Source organism: Macaca fascicularis, chromosome 19 (genome assembly GCF_037993035.2).
Source record: "Macaca fascicularis isolate 582-1 chromosome 19, T2T-MFA8v1.1".
NCBI lineage: Eukaryota > Metazoa > Chordata > Mammalia > Primates > Cercopithecidae > Macaca > Macaca fascicularis.
The window spans coordinates 63,905,695-63,925,985 of NC_088393.1; the positions used below are offsets into that span (position 1 = coordinate 63,905,695).

The following is a 20,291-nucleotide window of genomic DNA, read 5'->3' on the forward strand; positions in this document are numbered from 1 at the left end:
AAATCCAAGGACTGCATGAGGCTTTTAGAAGCTGGAGAAGGCCAGGAAACAGATTCTCCCCCTAGAACCTCCAGAAGGAACCAGCCCTGCCAACACCTCGATTTTAGTCCAGTGATCTTAGCCCATTTCAGGCTTCTAGCCTCCATAACTGAATGTTTTATCTTAAAAATGCTGTGTTGTCGGCCGGGTGCAGTGACTCCCACCTGAAATCCCAGCACTTTGGGAGGCTGAGGCAGACAGATCACGAGGTCGAGAGATCGAGACCATCCTGGCCAACATGGTGAAATCCCGTCTCTACTAAAAATACAAAAATTAGCCGGGCGTGGTGGCGCACACCTGTAATCCCAGCTACTCAGGAGGCTGAGGCAGGAGAATCATTTGAACCTGGGAGGCGGAGCTTACAGTGAGTCGATATTGCACTACTGCACTCCAACCTGGGTGACAGGGTGAGACTCCGTCTCAAAAAAAAAATACTGTGTTGTCTTAAGCCACTAAATTCATGGTAAATTTGTCACACTAGTGCAACAGGTCACGATTCTTCTTTCCAGGATTATGTCTATAGCTCCCTACCCTTATTCTCAGTAGGAGAGCCAGCCAGAAAGATCCTTCTAAAAGTTATAACCATCCCACACCAGTCCAATCAGGTCCCGCGTGACCTCTTGGGATCATCTCCACTGTCTTCGTCTCGCCCATTCACCTCCACTCACGCCGGTCCTGCGGTTTCTCAACAGCTCCAGGCACATCCTGGCCACAGGGCCGTGGTCCTTGCCCTTCTGTCTGGAACTCATCTGATATCCACACAGCCCATTCCGTGACCTCTTACCTCCTTCTCTCCTCCAAGCTTTTGCTCAGACATCCCTGCTTCAGTGAGCCCTTCCGTCAACCTTTTACAAATTGCAGCAGGGTATTTCTCACTTTTGTTCTCTCTCTTGGCTCTTTTTTCCATGGTGCATATAATCTTCCATCACATCATAGTGCGCTCCCATGGGCATGCACACATAAATAAACTTCTGTTTGCTATGCTTTTGTGAATCTGTCTTTCATGAGCATAACATCCAAGGCTCCAGCCAATGAATCTAAGATCAATAAAGAGAGAGAGAGAAAAGTTTTTCCTCCCCTGTAATGTTAGCCGCATGAGGACAATTTTTTGTGTGTCTTTTGCTCACCAACATATCCCCAGTGCCAAAAATAGAGAGCATAATATTTGACACTGGGATATTTCAGTGAGTGAATCCAGAAGGACTGTGTTATGAACTGAATGTCTGCATCCCCCCCAAAATCCACAGGCTGAAACTCTAACCACCAAGGTAATGGTAGAAGAAGGCAGGGCCTTTGGGAGGTGATTGAGTCATGGGGCCAGAGCCCTCATGATTTGGATTCTAGCCCTTATGAAAGAGACTCCAGCGAGCTCCCTCACCCCTTCCTCCATGTGAGGACGACACAGCAAGAAGGTGCTGTCTATGAACCAGGAAGCTGCCCTCGCCAGACACTAAATCTGCCAGCACCTGGATCTTGGTCTTCCAGCCCCCAGAGCTGAGAGAAATCGATGTCTGTTGTTACTAAGCCACCCAGTGTATGGTATTTGTTATGGTAGTCCAGACAGCCTAAGACAGACTGGCCTGTGCGGATACCATCTCACATGTGCAAGTGCATCTGTGAGGTGCAGTTTTTGTTTTTGTTTTGTTTTTTGAGACAGAGTCATTCTCTGTCACCCAGGCTGGAGTGCAGTGGCGTGATCTCGGCTCACTGCAAGCTCCGTCTCCCAGGTTCACGTCATTCTCCTGCCTCAGCCTCCCGAGTAGCTGAAACTATAGGCGCCCGCCACCACGCCCAGCTAATTTTTGTATTTTTAGTAGAGATGGAGTTTTCACTGTGTTAGCCAGGATGGTCTCCATCTCCTTACCTCATGATCCACCCACCTCAGCCTCCCAAGGTGCTGGGATTACAGGTGTGAACCACCATGCCTGCCTTTTGTGTTTTTGTTTTGAGACGGAATCTTGCTCTCTCACCAGGCTGGAGCACAGTGGTGGGATCTCAGCCCACTCACTGCAACCTCCCCCTCCTGGGTTCAAGTGATTCGCCTGCCTCAGCCTCCCAAGTAGCTGGGACTACAGGTGCATGCCACCACGCCCAGCTAATATTTGTATTTTTTTTTTTTTTAGTAGAGATGGGGTTTCACCATGTTGGCCAGGATGGTCTCGATCTCTTGACCTCGTGATTCTCCCCGCTCGGCCTCCCAAACTGCTGAAATTACAGGCATGAGCCACTGCACCCAGCCTCAGGTTGCAGTTTTAGAAGCAGAACCACTGGGTTCCCTAGCAGTGCACACATGATTGCTGGATATTGTGAAAAGGCCTTTCAGAGAGGTTCCCCCTGCTTGTGTTTCCTTCAGCAGTGAATGAAAGTAAAGCAAAACAATGATGTAATTGTCAACATCCTCCCTTGCCCTGCAAATTTCTTTTCTTTTCTTTTCTTTTCTTTGAGACAGGGTCTTGCTCTGTCACCCCAGCTGGAGCGCAGTGACACAATCTCCACTCACTATAACCTCTGCCTCCTGGGTTCAAGCAATTCTCCTGCCTCAGCCTCCTGAGTAGCTAGGATTACAGGTACCCACCACCATGCCCAGCTAATTTTTGTGTTTTTAGTAGAGGCAGGGTTTCACCATGTTGGCCAGGCTGGTCTGGAACTCCTGACTTCAGGTGACCCACCTGCCTTGGCCTCCCAAAGGTCTTCACAAAAGGTTTAGCAAAAGGCCTCCCAAAGGCCTTCACAAAAGGTTTAGCGAAAAGAACAATGAGAAGCAGGTAAAATAATTCAGTGAAGCTAAAATCTAGAAAATATATGGTTGGTTAGAAGGCTCTATTAGATTAAAAGTGATCTCAAATTCAACAAAGTTTTTATTCTTAAAAAATGGATCATGTATTAGAGAAATGCAAATCAAAACCACAATGAGATATCATCTCATTGTGAAAAGCGTTCATTGCAGCACTTTTCACAATAGCAAAGACATGGAATCAACCTAAATGCCCATCAGTGATAAACTGGATAAGAAAATGTGGTACATAAACACCATGGAATACTATGCAGCCATAAAAAATAATGAGATCATGTCGTTTGCAGGAACATAGATGGAGTCGGAGACCATTATTCCTTAGCAAACTAACACAGGAACAGGTAACCTGTGCTAACCTTTTGTGAAGGTTTTGATATTTTGCTTGCTTCTTCCCCAAAAGGAGGCATAGAGAATAAAAACTACAAACAATCCATCAGTCTAATGGACTAATCCCAAACATTCAATGCATCTTCAGTTTTTCCACAGGGCAGAGAATCTTTGAGGAAAGGAGGTAAAGGGAGTACATGGCACACAGAATACTCTGCCAAGTAAGCCTTACATTAGTCTGTCTTCTTGGGTGGTGTTTTCATCTTCTTGTTTTATTGTTTTATGTTTCCGCAGGTCTCGTGTTTCTCTCTTCCGATCAGTTGTGTTTATCGTGGACACTGAGGTGTTCTCTGCCTTGACTAAAGATGAGTGATGTGAATCCACCCTCTGACACCCCCATTCCCTTTTCATCCTCCTCCACTCACAGTTCTTGTAATCCACCCTGGACATTCTCTTGCTACCCCGGCTCCCCCTGTGAAAATGGGGTCATGCTGTACATGAGATATGTGAGCAACAAGGAGCTACAATGGTTCAAGCAGTTCTTACTGAATGAGCTCAGAGCTGGCACCACACCCATCACCTGGGACCAGGTCAAGAGAGCCAGTTGGGCAGAGGTGGTACATCTCTTGATAGAGCGTTTCCCTGGACGACGAGCTTGGGATGTGACTTCAAAGATCTTTGCCGTTATGAACTGTGATAAAATGTGTGCTCTAGTACACAGAGAGATAAATGGTGAGTGTTGATCTGGTGGATAAACTCGGGGTGGGCTTGGCTGCTGGGCAGCTAAATACTCTTCTCGCCACCCCTATCGCTTATTGGCCATCTGAACAAGAATGCAAATAGTGGAGGAAGATACTAGATCTAACCCAAAGGCGAAGACTCTCATACGGGCATTTCTTTTAATTTAATTTAATTTTTTTTTTTTTGAGATAGAGTTTCGCTCTTCTTACCCAGGCTGAAGTGCAATGGCACAATCCCGGCTCATGGCAAACTCCACCTCCCAGATACAGGTGATTCTCCTGCCTCAGCCTCCTGAGTAGCTGGGATTACAGGCTCCCACCACTACACCCGGCTAATTTTTTTTGTATATTTAGTAGAGATGGGGTTTCACCATGTTGGCCAGGATGGTCTCGAACTCCTGACCTCAGGTAATCCGCCTGCCTTCGTCCCCCAAAGTGCTGGGATTGCAGGTGTGAGCCACTGCGCCCAGCCCATATGGGCATATTTTTAAAAAACTTAACTGAATACTGCTTAAATGCGGTGAACGTCAAATGAAGACACAGAGAAGTAGGGAGTAAAATAGTGCACAAGCGTATGCCGTGGAAACAGTAAACAGAAGAAAGCTGGTGTGGCTATGCTGATGTCAGCGGTGTTATATTTAAAGCAAGAAGGTTAAAGATTTTAAAGGGCCATTTTGCAGCAACAAAGGGTTAATCCCACTGGAGGATGCTGTAATCCAAAAGCTCATCTTCCGTATGTATAAAGCAGAGCTGGACTACAGTCGTCCCCTTATCCAAGGTTTTTCTTTCTGAAGTTTGTTAGCCATGGCCGATCATGGCCAAAAATAGATGAGTACAGTAGAGTGAGATATTCTGAGACAGAGACCACATTACATACTGCTTATGATAGTATAGTATTATAATTGTTCTATTTCATTATTATTGTTAATCTCTTACTGTACCTAATTTATAATTTAAACTTTTGTCATAACTAGGTATGTATTTTTTTTCTATTTTGAAACGGAGTCTTCATTCTGTCACCCAGGCTGGAATGCAGTGGTGCGATCTCAGCTCACTGCAACCTCCACCTCCTGGGTTCAAGCAATTCTCATGCCTCAGCCTCCCTAGTAGCTGGGATTACGGGTGCGCACCACCACGCCCGGCTAATTTTTGTATTTTTAGTAGAGACGGGGTTTCACCATGTTGGCTGGGCTGGTCTCGAACTCCTGACCTTAGGTGATTTGCCTGCCTCGGCCTCCCAAAGTGCTGGAATTACAGGCGTGAGCCACCACGCTCAGCCTAGGTATGTATTTTTAAAAATCAGTGTCTACATGGTTCAGGACTATCCACAGTTTCAGATATCCACCGGGAATCTTGGAACATACACCCTGTAGAGAAGGGGGGACTGCTGTATTAAAGGGAAAATACACCAATCCAGAAACATGATAGGAGCTGTGAACCCGCCTCTCCCAATAGCTTACAAGTAGTCAGTCTCATCAGTAAGAATGGAGAAGGCATCAGCTCCACAATTCTAAACATAAACAACAGGAGACTGGATGCCCAATGACTCCTTAGCCACTGGCACCCCAGCAGCTGGCTCAGCACCTAGCATGTTAGAGTTGCTCGAATATTACATGGCTAGAGAGTAATTGATTGTGAAAAGGAACTTTGTTTTGATAAGGCAGCCCAGGAAGTCCTCTTTGAGAAAGTGACGCTAAGGTTGGGACCTAACACGGGAGGACATAGCTCCTCGTGTGGAAAGGAGAGAGAGTCAATGGAAAAGAAAATCAGAGGGGGTGGAAACTCCATGGCCCAGTGGTAGAGAAAATCTTAGTGTTAAACAGAAAAATGTTAATATTTACTAAAACCTGATGAAAACACACAGAGAGGCCGGGCATGGTGGCTCATGCCTGTAATCCCAGCACTTTGGGAGGCAGAAATGGGCAGATCACCAGAGGTCAGGAGTTCGAGACCAGCCCAGCCAACATGGCGAAACCTGGTCTCTACTAAAAGTACAAAAAAAGAAAAAAAAAAATTAGTGGGGCATGGTGGCAGGCACCTGTAATCCCAGCTATTCAGGAGACTAAGGCAAGAGAATTGCTTGAACCCTGGAGGAGGAGGTTGCAGTGAGCTGAGATCACACCACTGTACTCCAGCCTGGGTGACAAAAGCAGAACTCCATCTCAAGAAACACACACACACAGACACACACACACAGACACACACACACACACATACAGACACACACACACACAGACACACACACACACACACAGATACACACACACACAGACACACACACACACAGTTGATCCTCATTTTTCATGGATTCTGTATTCGTGAATGTACCTACTCATTAAAATGTATTTGTAACCCCCACATCAATACTTACAGTGCTTTCAAGATCATTCCCAGACAGCAACGCAGCAAAAACATCAAGTTGACCTCCCAGCTGAGGTCAAACAAGGCGACGCTCTGCCTTCTGGCTTCAGCTCTCACCCTGTAAACCAGCGTCATTTCCACGTCTATTTGGTGCCACACTTCTGTGCTTTGAGTTGGTGGTTTTGCTGTTTAAAATAGTACCCAGGCCGGGCACGATGGCTCATGCCTACAATCCCAGCACTTTGGGAGGCTGAGGCGGGAGGATCATGAGGTCAGGAGTTCGGGACCAGCCTGGCTAACACGGTGAAACCCCGTCTCTACTAAAAAATACAAAAATTAGCCTGGCATGGTGGCGCACGCCTGTAGTCCCAGCTACTCGGGAGGCTGAGGTTGAATCCTCTCCCTTTCAGATTCTGAAAGGGAGAATCGCTTGAATCCAGGAGGCAGAGGTTGCAGTGAGCTGAGATCATACCACTGCACTCCAGCCTGGGCCACAGAGTGAGATTTCGTCTCAAAAACAAACAAACAAAAAAATGGTACCCAAACTAGTGCTGATGTGCCTTTCTGTGTTCCTCGGGGCAAGAAGGCTGCGCTGTGCCTTAGGGAGAAAACACATGTGTTAGCTGAGTTTCCTTTAGGCAGGATTTATCAGTGTGCTTGGCCATGAGCTCAATGTTAATTAATCAACAGTACATACTAAATAAGGTGTCTTTAAACAAAAACACATGTAAAACAAGTTTTTATATTGATCAGTTGATGAAAACGTTGTAACCAGAGACGAGCAGGAAACAAACCCTGCATTTTCCTGGGACCAGTGGTTCCGTATTAGCGAATTCATTGTTCACAAGAATTTTATAGACGAGAACTACCAGGTGTAACAAGAATCAATGACTATATGTGTTTGCGTGTATATAGATATACATGTGTACACATATGTGCACACATACATAGATATTAAACTAGAAGTTCCTTGGTATCCATGGGGGATTGGTTCCAGGCTCTCCCTCAAGGGTACTGAACAAATTCGTGGGTGCTCAACTCCTTTATATAAAATGGCATCATATTTGCATAGAACCTGTACACATCCTCCTGCAGACTTAAAATCACTCTAAATTACTTATAATACCTAACACAATGTAAATGCTATGTAAATAGTTGTTATCCTGTATTGGTCTTTTTTACTTTTTGAGACAAGGTCTTACTCCATTTCCCAGGTTGAAGTGGAGTGGTATGATCATGGCTCACTTGAGCCTTTACCTCCTGAGCTCAAGCGATCCTCCTGCCTCAGCCTCCCGAGTGGCTAGGACTACAGGCTTGCCACGGTGCCCAGCTAATTATTTTTTATTTTTTTAGTAGAGTTGAGATCTTGCTATGTTGCCCAAGCTGGTCTCAAACTCCTTGGCTCAAGTGATCCCCCTGCCTCAGCCTCCCAAGTAGCTAGGACTACAGGTGTGCCACCACGCCCAGCTAATTATTTTTTGTTTTTTTTTAGTAGAGTTGAGATCTTGCTATGTTGCCCAAGCTGGTCTCAAACTCCTTGACTCAAGCGATCTTCCTGCCTCAGCCTCCCAAAGTGCTGGGATTACAGGCGTGAGCCACAGTGCCCAGCCTTGTATTGGTTTTTCAATTGTTTTATTTTATTGTTGTATTTTTATTGGGTTTTTAATTTATTTTCCATCCTCAGTTGGTTGATTCCACAGATGTAGAACCCGTGGATACGAAAGGCCGACTGGATGCATAGATACACACCTACGTAGATATTAAACTGTGCATATATTTTACAGACACATATGTGTGTATGAGTATGTGTGTATTTCTCTATATTTCTCCCTCAGTGTCTGGCTGTGCTATCCATTTATAACGTGTTATTGAACACCTTACTTAGTGCATCACACAACAACGCCTTTTCTCATTTCCTAAAATTCCTGTAATAGAGATAGATCTAGGTGATTTTTCTTCTCCCTGAACGGAGGTGGTGAGACGGTGAGACTCTTTCTTTTTTTTTTTTTATTTTATTATACTTTAAGTTCTAGGGTACACATGCATAACGTGCAGATTTGTTACATATGTATACTTGTGCCATGTTTGTGTGCTGCACCCATCAACTCGTCAGCACCCATCAACTCGTCATTTACATCAGGTATAACTCCCAACGCAATCCCTCCCCCCTCCCCCCTCCCCATGATAGGCCCCGGTGTGTGATGTTCCCCTTCCCGAGTCCAAGTGATCTCATTGTTCCGTTCCCACCTGTGAGTGAGAACATGCAGTGTTTGGTTTTCTGTTCTTGCGATCGTTTGCTGAGAATGATGGTTTCCAGCTGCATCCGTGTCCCTACGAAGGACACAAACTCATTCTGAGACTCTTAAGACGTGTGGCCGCCTCTGTCCTAAAAATGCCATCGGCTCCATGCTATTTCCCTGCTACCAAGATCTTATCATTCCCATGAAACAGGCTCCTTTTTTCTGTTCCAGCCATTCTACCTACCTTGGAACCAGAGGACTTAAATGTGGGAGAAACAGAGGTGAATCTGGAAGAAGGAGAATCTGGTATGTGCCTGCATCATAGCAGACCCTGGTGAAAACATGGGCTATGGATTGGGATGAGCCGCTCAGTTCCTAAGGCAAGGCAGATTGTAAGTTACCGTATCCAGTGTCTCTTCTGCAATCAGAACTTAAGCAAAAAGAGACGGGGCGCGGTGGCTCGCACCTGTAATCCCAGCACTTTGGGAGGCTGAGGAGGGCGGATCGCCTGAGGTCAGGAGTTTGAGACCAGCCTGACCAACATGGGGAAACCCCATCTCTACTAAAAATAAAAAGATTAGCCAGGCGTGCTGGCAGGCGCCTGTAATCCCAGCTTCTTGGGAGGCTGAGGTGGAAGAATCACTTGAACCTGGAAGGCGGAGGTTGCAGTGAGCCAAGATCGCGCCACTGCACTCCAGCCTGGGCGACAGAGAGAGACTCCACCTTGAAGAAAAAGCAAAACAGACACAAACCAGACCAGGCTAGGCAGTGGCTCACGCTTGCAATCCTAGCACTTTGGGAGGCTGAGCGGGGGTGGATCACTTGAGGTCAGGAGTTTGAGACCAGCCTGGCCAACATGGTGAAACCTCATCTCTACTAAAAACAAAGAAACTAGCCAGGCGTGGTGGTGGGCACCTGTAATCCCAGCTACTCGGGAGGCTGAGTCAGGAGAATCGCTTAATCTGGGAGGCGAAGGGTTGCAGTGAGGTGAGATCGTGCCACTGTACTCCTGGGTGATAGAATGAGACTCCGTCTCAAAAAAACAAAACAAAACAAAACAACACACACACACACACACACACACACACACAATCCTTCCTTCCTTTCCTTCCTTCCCTTCCTCCCTCCCTCCCTCCCTCCCTCCCTTCCTCCCTTCCTTCTTTCTTTCTTTAGACAGAGTCTCGCTCTGTCGCCCAGGCTGGAGTACAGTGGCGTGATCTCAGCTCACTGCAACCTTCTACCTCCCAGGTTCAAGTGACTATCCTGCCTTAGCCTCCTGAGTAACTGGGATTACACGCCCAGCTAACTTTTGTATTTTTAGTAGAGACAGAGTTCACTATATTGGTCAGGCTGGTGTCAAACTCCTGACTTCATGATCTGCCCGCCTTGGCCTCCCAAAGTGCTGGGATTACAGGCATGAGCCACCACGCCCGGCCTGTTTTTTTGTTTTTTTTGTTTTTTGTTTTTTGTTTTTTTAGACACAGTCTCACTCTGTCACCTGTGCTGGAGTGCAGTGGCACAATCTTGGTTCACTGCAACCTCTGCCTCCTGGATTCAAGCAATTCTCCTGCCTCCACCTCCTGAGTAGCTGGGATTATAGGTGTGCACCACCACACCTGGCTAATTTTTGTATTTTTAGTAGAGACAGGGTTTCACCATGTTGGCCAGGCTGGTCTTGAACTCCTGACCCCAAGTGATCCACCCTCTTCAGCCTCCCAAAGTGCTGGGATTACAGGTATGAGCCGCCGCACCCAGCCCTCCCAAGTATTTCTGGTTTGAATGCAGATAACACAACTAACACTACAGCAGCTATCTTATATCTGTGAGGCAAGAAATACAAAGAAAGGGCTGAGAGAATTGTGATGCTGCTGGACCTGAAACTATGGCGCCACTGAATGTAATTTCAACAGCTTTACACCCGCCATACTTCTCGTGTAGAAAGCAGTCCTTGTTTTGTTTAAGCCACTTCAAGTTGAGTTTTCTGTTCATTGCTGCTTCCTAATGGATGCAACAGTATCAGGAAAGGTTATTTCATTTATGCCAGGGCATCACGGGGCTTCAAGTAGATATGGAGACTGGTTTTCTTATTGCTCTATTATTAACTCTGATGCCATACCCTTTATTTCTCCCGTCTCACAAATCTAGGTAAAATACAGCAGTACAAATTGAATGTGATAGTCAAGTGTTTCCCCACATGGGACTTTATGACTTGGCCTGGAAACCAGAGGGATTTCTTTTACCAAGATGTACACAGGCACATGGAGTACTTACCATGTCTGCTTCTACCCAAAAGACCCCGGGGTAGACAGCCCAAGACCGTGGTCATACAGGGAGTTCCTGGGATCGGAAAAACAACCCTGGCTAAAACGGTGATGTTGGAGTGGGCCAGTAACAGGTTCTACGCCCACAAGCCCTGGTGTGCTTTCTACTTCCATTGCCAAGAGATGAACCAGACAACGGAGCACAGCTTCTCCGAGCTGATTGAGCACAAGTGGCCTGGATCTCAGGACCTTGTGGCGAAGATTATGTCCAAACCAGACCAACTTCTGCTGCTGCTGGATGGTTTTGAGGAGCTCACATCTACCCTCATCAACAGACCGGAGGACCTGAGTGAAGACTGGAGGCAGAAATTGCCTGGGTCTGTCCTACTGAGCAGTTTGCTGAGCAAAAGGATGCTTCCGGAGGCCACGCTACTGATCATGATAAGATGTACCTCTTGGCCGACATGTAAGCCCTTGTTGAAACGTCCCTCTCTTGTCACCCTTCCAGGGTTCAATACAACGGAAAAAATCAAGTATTTCCAGATGTATTTTGGATACGGAGAGACAGATCGAGTCTTGAGTTTCGCCATGGAAAACACCATTCTCTTTTCCATGTGCCAGGTCCCTGTCGTTTGCTGGATGGTCTGCTCTGGTCTGAAACAGCAAATGGAGAGAGGAAACAATCTCACACAGGCATGTCCAAATGCCACCTCTGTGTTCGTCCGGTATATTTCCAGCTTGTTTCCCACCAGAGCTGAGAACTTTTCCAGAAAGATCCACCAAGCGCAACTGGAGGGTCTGTGTCACTTGGCCGCAGACGGCATGTGGCACAGGCAATGGGTGTTTGGTAAAGAAGACCTTGAGGAAGCCAAGTTGGATCAGATGGGGGTCGCCGCCTTCCTCGGCATGAGTGTTCTTCGAAGAATTGCGGGTGAGGAGGACCGCTACACCTTTACCCTCCTGATTTTTCAGGAATTTTTTGCGGCCTTGTTTTATGTTCTCTGTTTCCCACAAAGACTCCAAAATTTTCATGTGTTGAGCCACATGAATATCCAGCGCCTGATAGCGAGTCCCAGAGGAAGCAAGAGCTATCTCTCTCACATGGGACTTTTCTTATTCGGCTTTCTGAACGGGACCTGCGCTTTGGCCGTGGAACAGTCATTCCGATGCAAGGTGTCTTTCAATAATAAGAGGAAGCTGCTGAAAGTCATACCTCTGTTGCAGAAATGCGAGCCGCCTTCTCCGTGCTCTGGGGTCCCGCAGTTATTCTACTGTCTGCATGAAATCCGGGAGGAAGCCTTTGTAAGCCAAGCCCTAAATGGTTACCATAAAGCTGTCTTGAAAATTGGCAACAGTAAAGACGTTCAGGTGTCTGCTTTTTGCCTGAAGCGCTGTGAACATTTGCAGGAGGTGGAACTGACCGTCACCCTGAACCTCAAGAATGTGTGGAAGCTCAGCTCCGGCTCCCGTCCTGGCTCTGAGTAAGTGCTTCTGTCCTTGGGGAGCCCGTCCTACCCGGGGCCCTTGACTACAGTCTCCTGGGTGTTTAGGGGTCAATCTGCAAACCTTTCTGATAGCCTCCCTGGCCTAGTTTGCATGGTACTTCTGTTGTTTTGTTTTGTTTTTTGAGGCAGAGTCTCACTCTGTTGCCCTGGCTAGAGTGCGGTGGTGCGATCTCGGCTCACTGCAACCTCCCCTCCTAGGTTCAAGCGATTCTCCTGCCTCAGCCTCCTGAGTAGCTGGGATTACAGATGCATGCCACTGCACCCGGCTAATTTTGGCATTTTTAGTAGAGACGGGGTTTCCCATGTTGGCCAGGCTGGTCTGGAACTCCTGACCTCAGTTGATCCTCCCCCTTCAGCCTCCCAAAGTGCTGGGATTACAGGCATGAGCCACCATGCCCGGCCAGTACTTCTGTTTTAAGATAAACATGTATCTAGGGTGGTACACGTTTGTTTTACAAACTGTCCCAGTTTGTTTAGGATTAAGGAGATTTCTGGGACCCAGAGCTTTGTTTTACTGCCAGGACTGAAGGTGTTCCTGGGATATAGGACTTTCCATGCTAAACCTGGGAGAATCCTGGGCAAAAAGATACGTGGTTCACCCTCCTTGCCTGTGTGCTGCGTGCCCATAAAGATGGGACTTTGCTTCATCTATCACTCCTACTTCTTTTTTTGAGACAGCGTCTCTCTGTTGCCCAGGAGTGCAGTGCTACGATCATGGTTCACTGCAATCTCAACCTCCTGGGCTCACACCATTCTCCCACCTCAGCCTCCTGGGTATCTGGAATTGCAGGCATGCACCACCATGCTTGGCTAATTTTCTTATTTTTTGGAGAGATGAGGTTTCTCTATGTCACCCAGGCTAATCTCCAACTCCCGGCCTCAAGCAATGTTCCCACCTTGGCCTCCTAAAGCACTGGAATTATAGGCACGAGTCACTGCGCCCAGCCTCACTCCTACTTTTGTGTATCAGAAGCTTTTTCTTTCAAGGAAAGTGCTACCCAGTGGAACTTAAGGTGATGACGGAGACATCCTGAATCTGTCTTATCCAATACGGGACCCGCTGGCCACATGTGACCCCTGAGCTCTTGGAATGTGGCTGGTGTGACCGAGTGAATGAACATCGACATTTTATTTAACTTTAGTGAATTTAAGTGTAGATAGCGACATGCAGCTAGTAGCTACCACATCAGACAGTACACCTCTAGAGGGTCTTTCATTCCGTGTAAAAATATCTTGTCCATCTTGAATTAAAAGCAACAGTCTGGGTGCCGTGGCTCGTGCCTGTAATCCCAGCACTTTGGGAGGCCAAGGCAGGTGGATCACTTGAGGCCAGGAGTTCGAGACCAGGCTGGTCAACATGGTGAAACCCCATTTCTACTAAAAACACGAAAAAATTAGCCGGGCGTGGTGGCGGGCGCCTATAGTCCCAGCTACTCAGGAGGCTGAGGCAGGAGAATGACATGAACCCGGGAGGCGGAGCTTGCAGTGAGCTGAGATCGCGCCACTGCACTCCAGCCTGGGCGACAGACAGAGCAAGACTCCGTCTCAAAAAAAAAAAAAAAAAAAATTAGCCAGACGTGATGGTGGGCACCTGTAATCCCAGCTACTTGGGAGGCTGAGGCAGGAGAATCACTTGAACCCAGGAGGCGGAGGCTGCAGTGAGCCGAGATCACACCACTATCTTAGAAAAAAAAAAAAGTATGTATCTCATAAGTTGTTAAACATGTTAAAATCTACAACACACTGAATAAGTCCAGTCCTTCATTTAGTGCTAAGTAGATACAAACCGTTACTACTCAAGTAATTCCTCATCCCCTCCACTCGACCAAAACTCCCCTGGAAGATCTTTATTTTGGCAAATATAATGGATTTCTTTTTCTTAAGAAGTGGCAAAAAGTGCTGACTACTCCTTTCTTCATATCGGTTGATATTTATGTGGCATTTGCCATGTGGCAGGCACAATGTCAAGCACTCACTTTATGTGAATTATTTCTGCCTCCAACTCCATGATGCACTGGAGGTGTAGGGAGCACCTTGTCCTAGGTCACATGTGTGGTCGAAGCTAAGACGAACTAAAATCTGACCCCAATGGCTGTGATGAGCAGAGAGAGGCAATTTAGACTGACTCCTGGCGAGAGGGGAGCATTGCCCTTCTGCTGCATAGGGGAAAAGCCTTCTTGTTCCTTAACTGCTCTGCCAAAAGGAACCACAATCTCGTCCAGATTCCTGTCTTTCCCTGAGACTGCCTGAGTCTTCAGCAGACGGATATGTAGCGCTAACGTTCATCCTAGACATATACTGGTCTAGTGTGTGGATAGAGAAAAGTTGGTCTCTCCTTATGTGATGAGACATTTAAATTTTGAGTAATGTAAGTTCTGTTCCGTTCTTCACCACGACGGGCAGTGTGCAGGTCTCCTCAGCCATGGCTGAGTTTCTCCAGGGCAGAGGTAAGCAAGCTCCAGCCAGGAGGCCAGACCCAGCTTTTTCTGCTTGTTTAGGTAAATACAGTGTGATCGGAGCCTGGCCGTGCTTGTGACATATTGTCTGTGACTGCTACCCCACTGCCGTGGCAGGACCGAGTCATTGCCGGGAAATTCACTGCCAGAAAAGCTGAATATATTTGCTACCTGGGCAATCACAGGAAAAGTTTCCCAACCCCTGCTCTAGCGTATATTTTTATTTATGGTGTTGTTTTTTGTAGAGATGAGGGGCTCACTTTGTTACCCAGCCTGGTCTTGAACTCCTGGGCTCATGCAATCCTCTCGCCTCTGCCTGCCAAAGTGCTGGGATTACAGGCGTGAGCCACCACGCCCAGCCAGGGATTATTTTTTGTTTTTTGTTTGTTTTTTGTTTTGTCTTGTTTTGTTTTGAGACGGAGTCTCACTCTGTCGCCCAACCTGGAGTGCAGTGGCGCGATCTCGGTTCACTGCAAGCTCCGCCTCCTGGGTTCACGCCATTCTCCTGCCTCAGCCTCCCGAGTAGCTGGGACTACAGGTGCTCACCACTGCGCCCGGCTAATTTTTTGTATTTTTAGTAGAGACGGGGTTTCACCGTGTTAGCCAGGATGGTCCCGATCTCCTGATCTCGTGATCTGCCTGCCTTGGCCTCCCAAAGTGCTGGGATTACAGGCGTGAGCCACCGCGCCCGGCCACCAGGGTATATATTTTTTTAAAGGAATTGCTGCATCACAAGATACGCACACATCACATCTATAACTTTATCAGCATGGATATCACTAAGCTACTTTCCAGGGAAACTTCGTATTTCTTGGGTATGTCCCTGAACCAAACTGAGGGCCAGGCTGCTTATTCTCACAGCCCAATAACGAGACACAGATGAACTGGAAAGAAGAGTTTATTTCTGTAACTGGTTACAGGGCAAAGGCCGAGAAATATCACCAGACCAACTAAAAATTATAAAGTTTTCCAAAGCTAATATGCCTTCTGAGCTCTATGTCTACATGTAAGTGTGCGTTCCTCTAAAGACATGAGTGATTAACTTCTTTTAATCTATAACTAAGGTCTGAGCCCTGAAGACCTCCCTCTGGAACCTCAGTAAATTTACTTAAACTAGATAAGTCCAGGTGCTGGGGTGATTACCCTTATCTTGTCTCCCACTAAATCACGGAGGCTTGGGGAGTTCCTTCAGACCCCAATAAAATTTGTTTGTGAAGATCTGGGGCGTTTCTTCAAACCCCCAACAAAATCTTGTTTAATCCTGAATGGGTCCCGTTGAGAATTTCTTTTTTTTTTTTTTGAGACGGAGTCTTGCTCTGTTGCCCAGGCTGGAGTGCAGTGGCCGGATCTCAGCTCACTGCAAGCTCCGCCTCCCGGGTTTACGCCATTCTCCTGCCTCAGCCTCCCGGGTAGCTGGGACTACAGGCGCCCGCCACCTCGCCTGGCTAGTTTTTTGTATTTTTTAGTAGAGACGGGGTTTCACCGTGTTAGCCAGGATGGTCTCGATCTCCTGACCTCGTGATCCGCCCGTCTCGGCCTCCCAAAGTGCTGGGATTACAGGCTTGAGCCACTGCACCCGGCCAGAGAATTTCTTCATTATCTTGTCATACCTCAAGGCCCAGGAAAAGCCTGGGCAAAACTCTTGGTGGGCTTTTGTTACATTTCAGCCTTCGTATGAGGGCACTGGCTCTGTCAGCTTTTAAGATTTAACTTACCCACCCAGTCAGTGCCGAAACAGTTGTGACGGAGGCCTACCTGTTCAGCTGCTAGTGAGACCAGGCGTGCCACAGGTAGAATGAATTCTATTCACTCCAATATTGAATGGCTACACTGAACCATGTTTTTCTTATGTCTACTCCCAATTTACGTGGGCAATTCCAACGTACACCACAAAATCACATTCAAGGAGCCCTCCAGTCCCCGAGGACCTATTATTAGGGAGGGGAATAAACCCCAGAGCTTGATGTTCAACTTGGTGGTAACTGTCGGTCACCCGACTAAGACCTCAAGAATCTAATCGCAGTGAATCACAATGTCTGTCTATGATGCTGCATAATCTTAAGCCCTGATATCCGTAGAAATCTTAAGACATGACACATTTCTTTCACGTTGGTTAGTCCACTGATTGTTTTTGTGCGGGTTCCTGGAGGCAGTTGACATCATTCCTACTTATTTGCATTTCTATGTATTTGATGGATGCGAAAATGGATGAATCCATTTCATGGGATTTAAATTTTATACAAAAACTACATGTTAGTGTAAATATTCTAAAAATTGCTTTTTTCATCTTTGTGTCTTGGCAATGTCTATGCATGCCTTTTCAATGAAGTATTCTTTGAAAAATAGGTGTGCTAGAGATGATTAAATATTTTCCCCTTGATAGACTTTTGGATTGCTTTCAACTATTTCTTTCTTTCTTTCTTTCTTTCTTTTTTTGATACAGAGTCTTTCTCTGTTGCCCAGGCTGGAGTGCAATGGCACGATCTTGGCTCACGGCAACCTCCGCCTCCCAGGTTCAAGCAATTCTCTTTGCCTTAGCCTCCCAAGTAGCTGGGATTACAGGCGTCCACCACCACGCTTGGCTAATTTTTTTTGTATTTTTAGTAGAGACAGGGTTTCACTATGTTGGCCAGGCTGGTCTCGAACTCCTGGCCTTGTGATCTGCCCGCCTTGGCCTCCCAGAGTGCTGGGATTACAACATGAGCCACCGTGCCCGGCCACTTTCAACTATTTCTTTAATGCAACCAACAACAGTCTTCACATGTACATCTTGGTCAGCCTCCCTGAAAGGACTGTATGGGGAAGAATGAAAGAGAAAGTCAGCAGGTCCTTCTACGGTCAAACTACATGCCACTCTAGCTCTGGATTTTTCTTTCTTATACTCACGGTGTCAAAAAGATTGATTTTTCCTTTATTCTGATCCTATATGTTTTTTTAAGAATTGTATATACACAGGGTAAGAATGGAGGTACAGAATATAATTCAATCTCTGCCCCCCACATAAATCCCATGTAATTAAAAAAGCAATTCCTGTCTAGGTACGATGATTCGCATCTGTAACCCTAGTACTTTGGGAGGCCAAGGCAGGAGGATCGCTTGAGCCCAGGAATTCAAGACCAGCCTGGGTAACATGGAGAATCCCTGTTTCAACAAAAAATACAAAAATTAGTCAGGTGTAGTGGCGTGTGCCTGTAACCCCAGCTCCTCAGGAAGCTGGAGTGGATCGCCTGAGCCCGGGAGTTAGAGGCTGCCATGAGCTGTGTTCAGACCACTACACTCCAGCCTGGGTGACAGAGACACCCTGTCTCAAAAAAAATAAATACAAAATAAAAGCAACTTCCTTTTTTCCAAGTCATGGAAACATACAGGGCTCTTATTTGAGGCCATGAGTCTTCCAGGAATGAAATGAGAAAATCTCATGATGGTTTTTGTGAGTGCTTTATTTAAATGAGGACATCTTAGAGTCACCAGAGGCCTGTGGCCCTAACCTGGGTAGGGAACGCCAGCCCTGGGTTTCCGAGTAGGTTTTCTCCAGTTTAACGAAAAGGTGTTTTCTCTCTTCTCCCTTCCGTGCAGAGCGCCAGAGAGCAAAGAGCTCCATTGCTGGTGGCAAGACTTATGTTCCGTGTTTGCAACGAATGATAAGCTGGAAGTCCTGACTTTGACCAACAGTGCTTTGGGGCCTCCCTTTTTGAAGGCTCTTGCTGCCGCACTGAAGCACCCTCAGTGTAAACTGCAAAAGCTACTGTGAGTATAACACAAATCCCACTGGAAGGAATTCTATGGAGATGGTCTGTTTCCCATCCACTTTCTTCATTCCCTTTCCACTCACACTAGACTTCCTGAAGGCACCCATGTCCAGCCTTGGACAGCCGCATAGGAGGAGTGAGTCATGGGGTGCGTGGTGAGGGAAACCACAAACTGGAGCCAGGCTGCCGGCTCGACCTGTCTCTAGTCACTCTTAGGTTGGTGCAAATGCCATTGCAGTTTTTGCCATTAGTGATATTTGCACCAACCTAATAGCTCTGTGTCCTTAAGTGGATGGTGTGTACAGTGTGTCAGGGAATTCCTGGCATCTCCCTGGTACACTTCAATGCATCCATCCATAAAATGATCAGCCTCGTGCTGTGGCTCATGCCTATTCACTTCAGCTCAGGTGTTCGAGACCAGTCCCGGCTACTTGGGAGGCTGAGGTGGGAGGATCACCCGAGCCCAGGAGGCAGAGGTTACAGTGATGGTGAGCTACGATCTGGCCACTGCACTCCAGCCTGGGCGACAGAGTGAGGCCCTGTATCAAAACAAACAATAAATAAATAAAATTAAATGATCATGATGGAGAGATTAAATGCAGTCCTTCATGCGAAGCCCGTAGGACTGTGCCCGAAGCGGAACCAGCACTGCGTGACCCAGGGTGTGATGGTTACTCTGTGGAGGGACACTGCCTTACAGAAGCCACGTGCGACCTGAGCACTGAGTATGGTCCATCGCTGCGTTCCTTTAAAGTATTAATATGTACTATTATTCCCCCTTCTTTTAAAAAACGGAGTCTCGCTCTGTTGTCCAGGCTAGAGTGCAGTGGGGGGATCTCAGCTCACTGCAACCTCCCCATCCCAGGTTCAAGTGACTCTCTTGCCTCAGCCTCCCGAGTAGCTGGGACTACGGGCATGCACCACCACGCCCGGCTAGTTTTTGTATTTTTAGTAGAGATGGGGTTTCACCATGTTGGTCAGACTGGTCTCAAACTCCTGACCTCAAGTGATCTGCCCTCCTCAGCCTCCCAAGGTGCTGGGATTACAGACGTGAGCTGCCATGCCTAGCCCCCGTTTTTTTTAGCAAAGTGAGAGCTGGAGAGGTTAAGTGGTTTGTCTAAGACCCTGCAGCTGACAAGCCTTAGGTAAAGCACTCCACCACAGACAGCCCGAAGCTCATCTTCACCAACACTGTGCTTCTCTAACACACCACCGTTAGCAGGTGCCTGTGTAGGGTAAACCTCACCAAAGAGGGCATGTTTGAACTGGGTTGGGAAGGAAGAGATTTACATGGAGGAGGAGAAACACTGCTTCATTTCTTTTCCAAGTGGGATCTTGCTCTCTTGCCCAGGCTGGAGTACAGTGGCATGATCATAGCTCACTGCAACCTTGACCTGGGCTCAAGCAATCCTCCCACCTCAGCCTCTCGTGTGGTTGGGGCCACAGACATATCCCACCATTGCCCAGCTAATTTTTTTTTATTTTTTTGTAGAGACAAGGTCTCCCTATGTTGCCCAAGCTGGTTTCGAACTTTTGATCTTTTTTTTTTTTTTTTTTTTTTTTTTTTTTTTTTGGGACGGAGTCTTGCTGTGTCACCCAGGCTGGACTGCAGTGGCCCGATCTCAGCTCACTGCAAGCTCCGCCTCCCAGGTTTACGCCATTCTCCTGCCTCAGCCTCCCGAGTAGCTGGGACTACAGGCGCCCGCCACCTTGCCCGGCTAGTTTTTTGTATTTTTTAGTAGAGATGGGGTTTCACCGTGTTAGCCAGGATGGTCTCGATTTCCTGACCTCGTGATCCGCCCGTCTCGGCCTCCCAAAG

At 47.2% G+C, this 20,291-nt stretch overlaps 1 protein-coding gene across 1 annotated transcript in view; it reads left to right on the forward strand.

Annotated features, from left to right (window-relative positions):
- Positions 1-3,419: 3,419 nt before the first annotated feature.
- Positions 3,420-20,291, forward strand: part of NLRP8 (NLR family pyrin domain containing 8) — a 40,976-nt gene continuing 24,104 nt past the window's right edge. The window contains exons 1-4 of the mRNA XM_074024835.1: positions 3,420-3,892; positions 8,733-8,807; positions 10,647-12,243; positions 18,300-18,470. Coding sequence (XP_073880936.1) covers positions 3,526-3,892; positions 8,733-8,807; positions 10,647-12,243; positions 18,300-18,470 — 2,210 coding nt within the window. The 5' untranslated portion in view covers positions 3,420-3,525. The remainder of the gene's footprint in view (positions 3,893-8,732; positions 8,808-10,646; positions 12,244-18,299; positions 18,471-20,291) is intronic.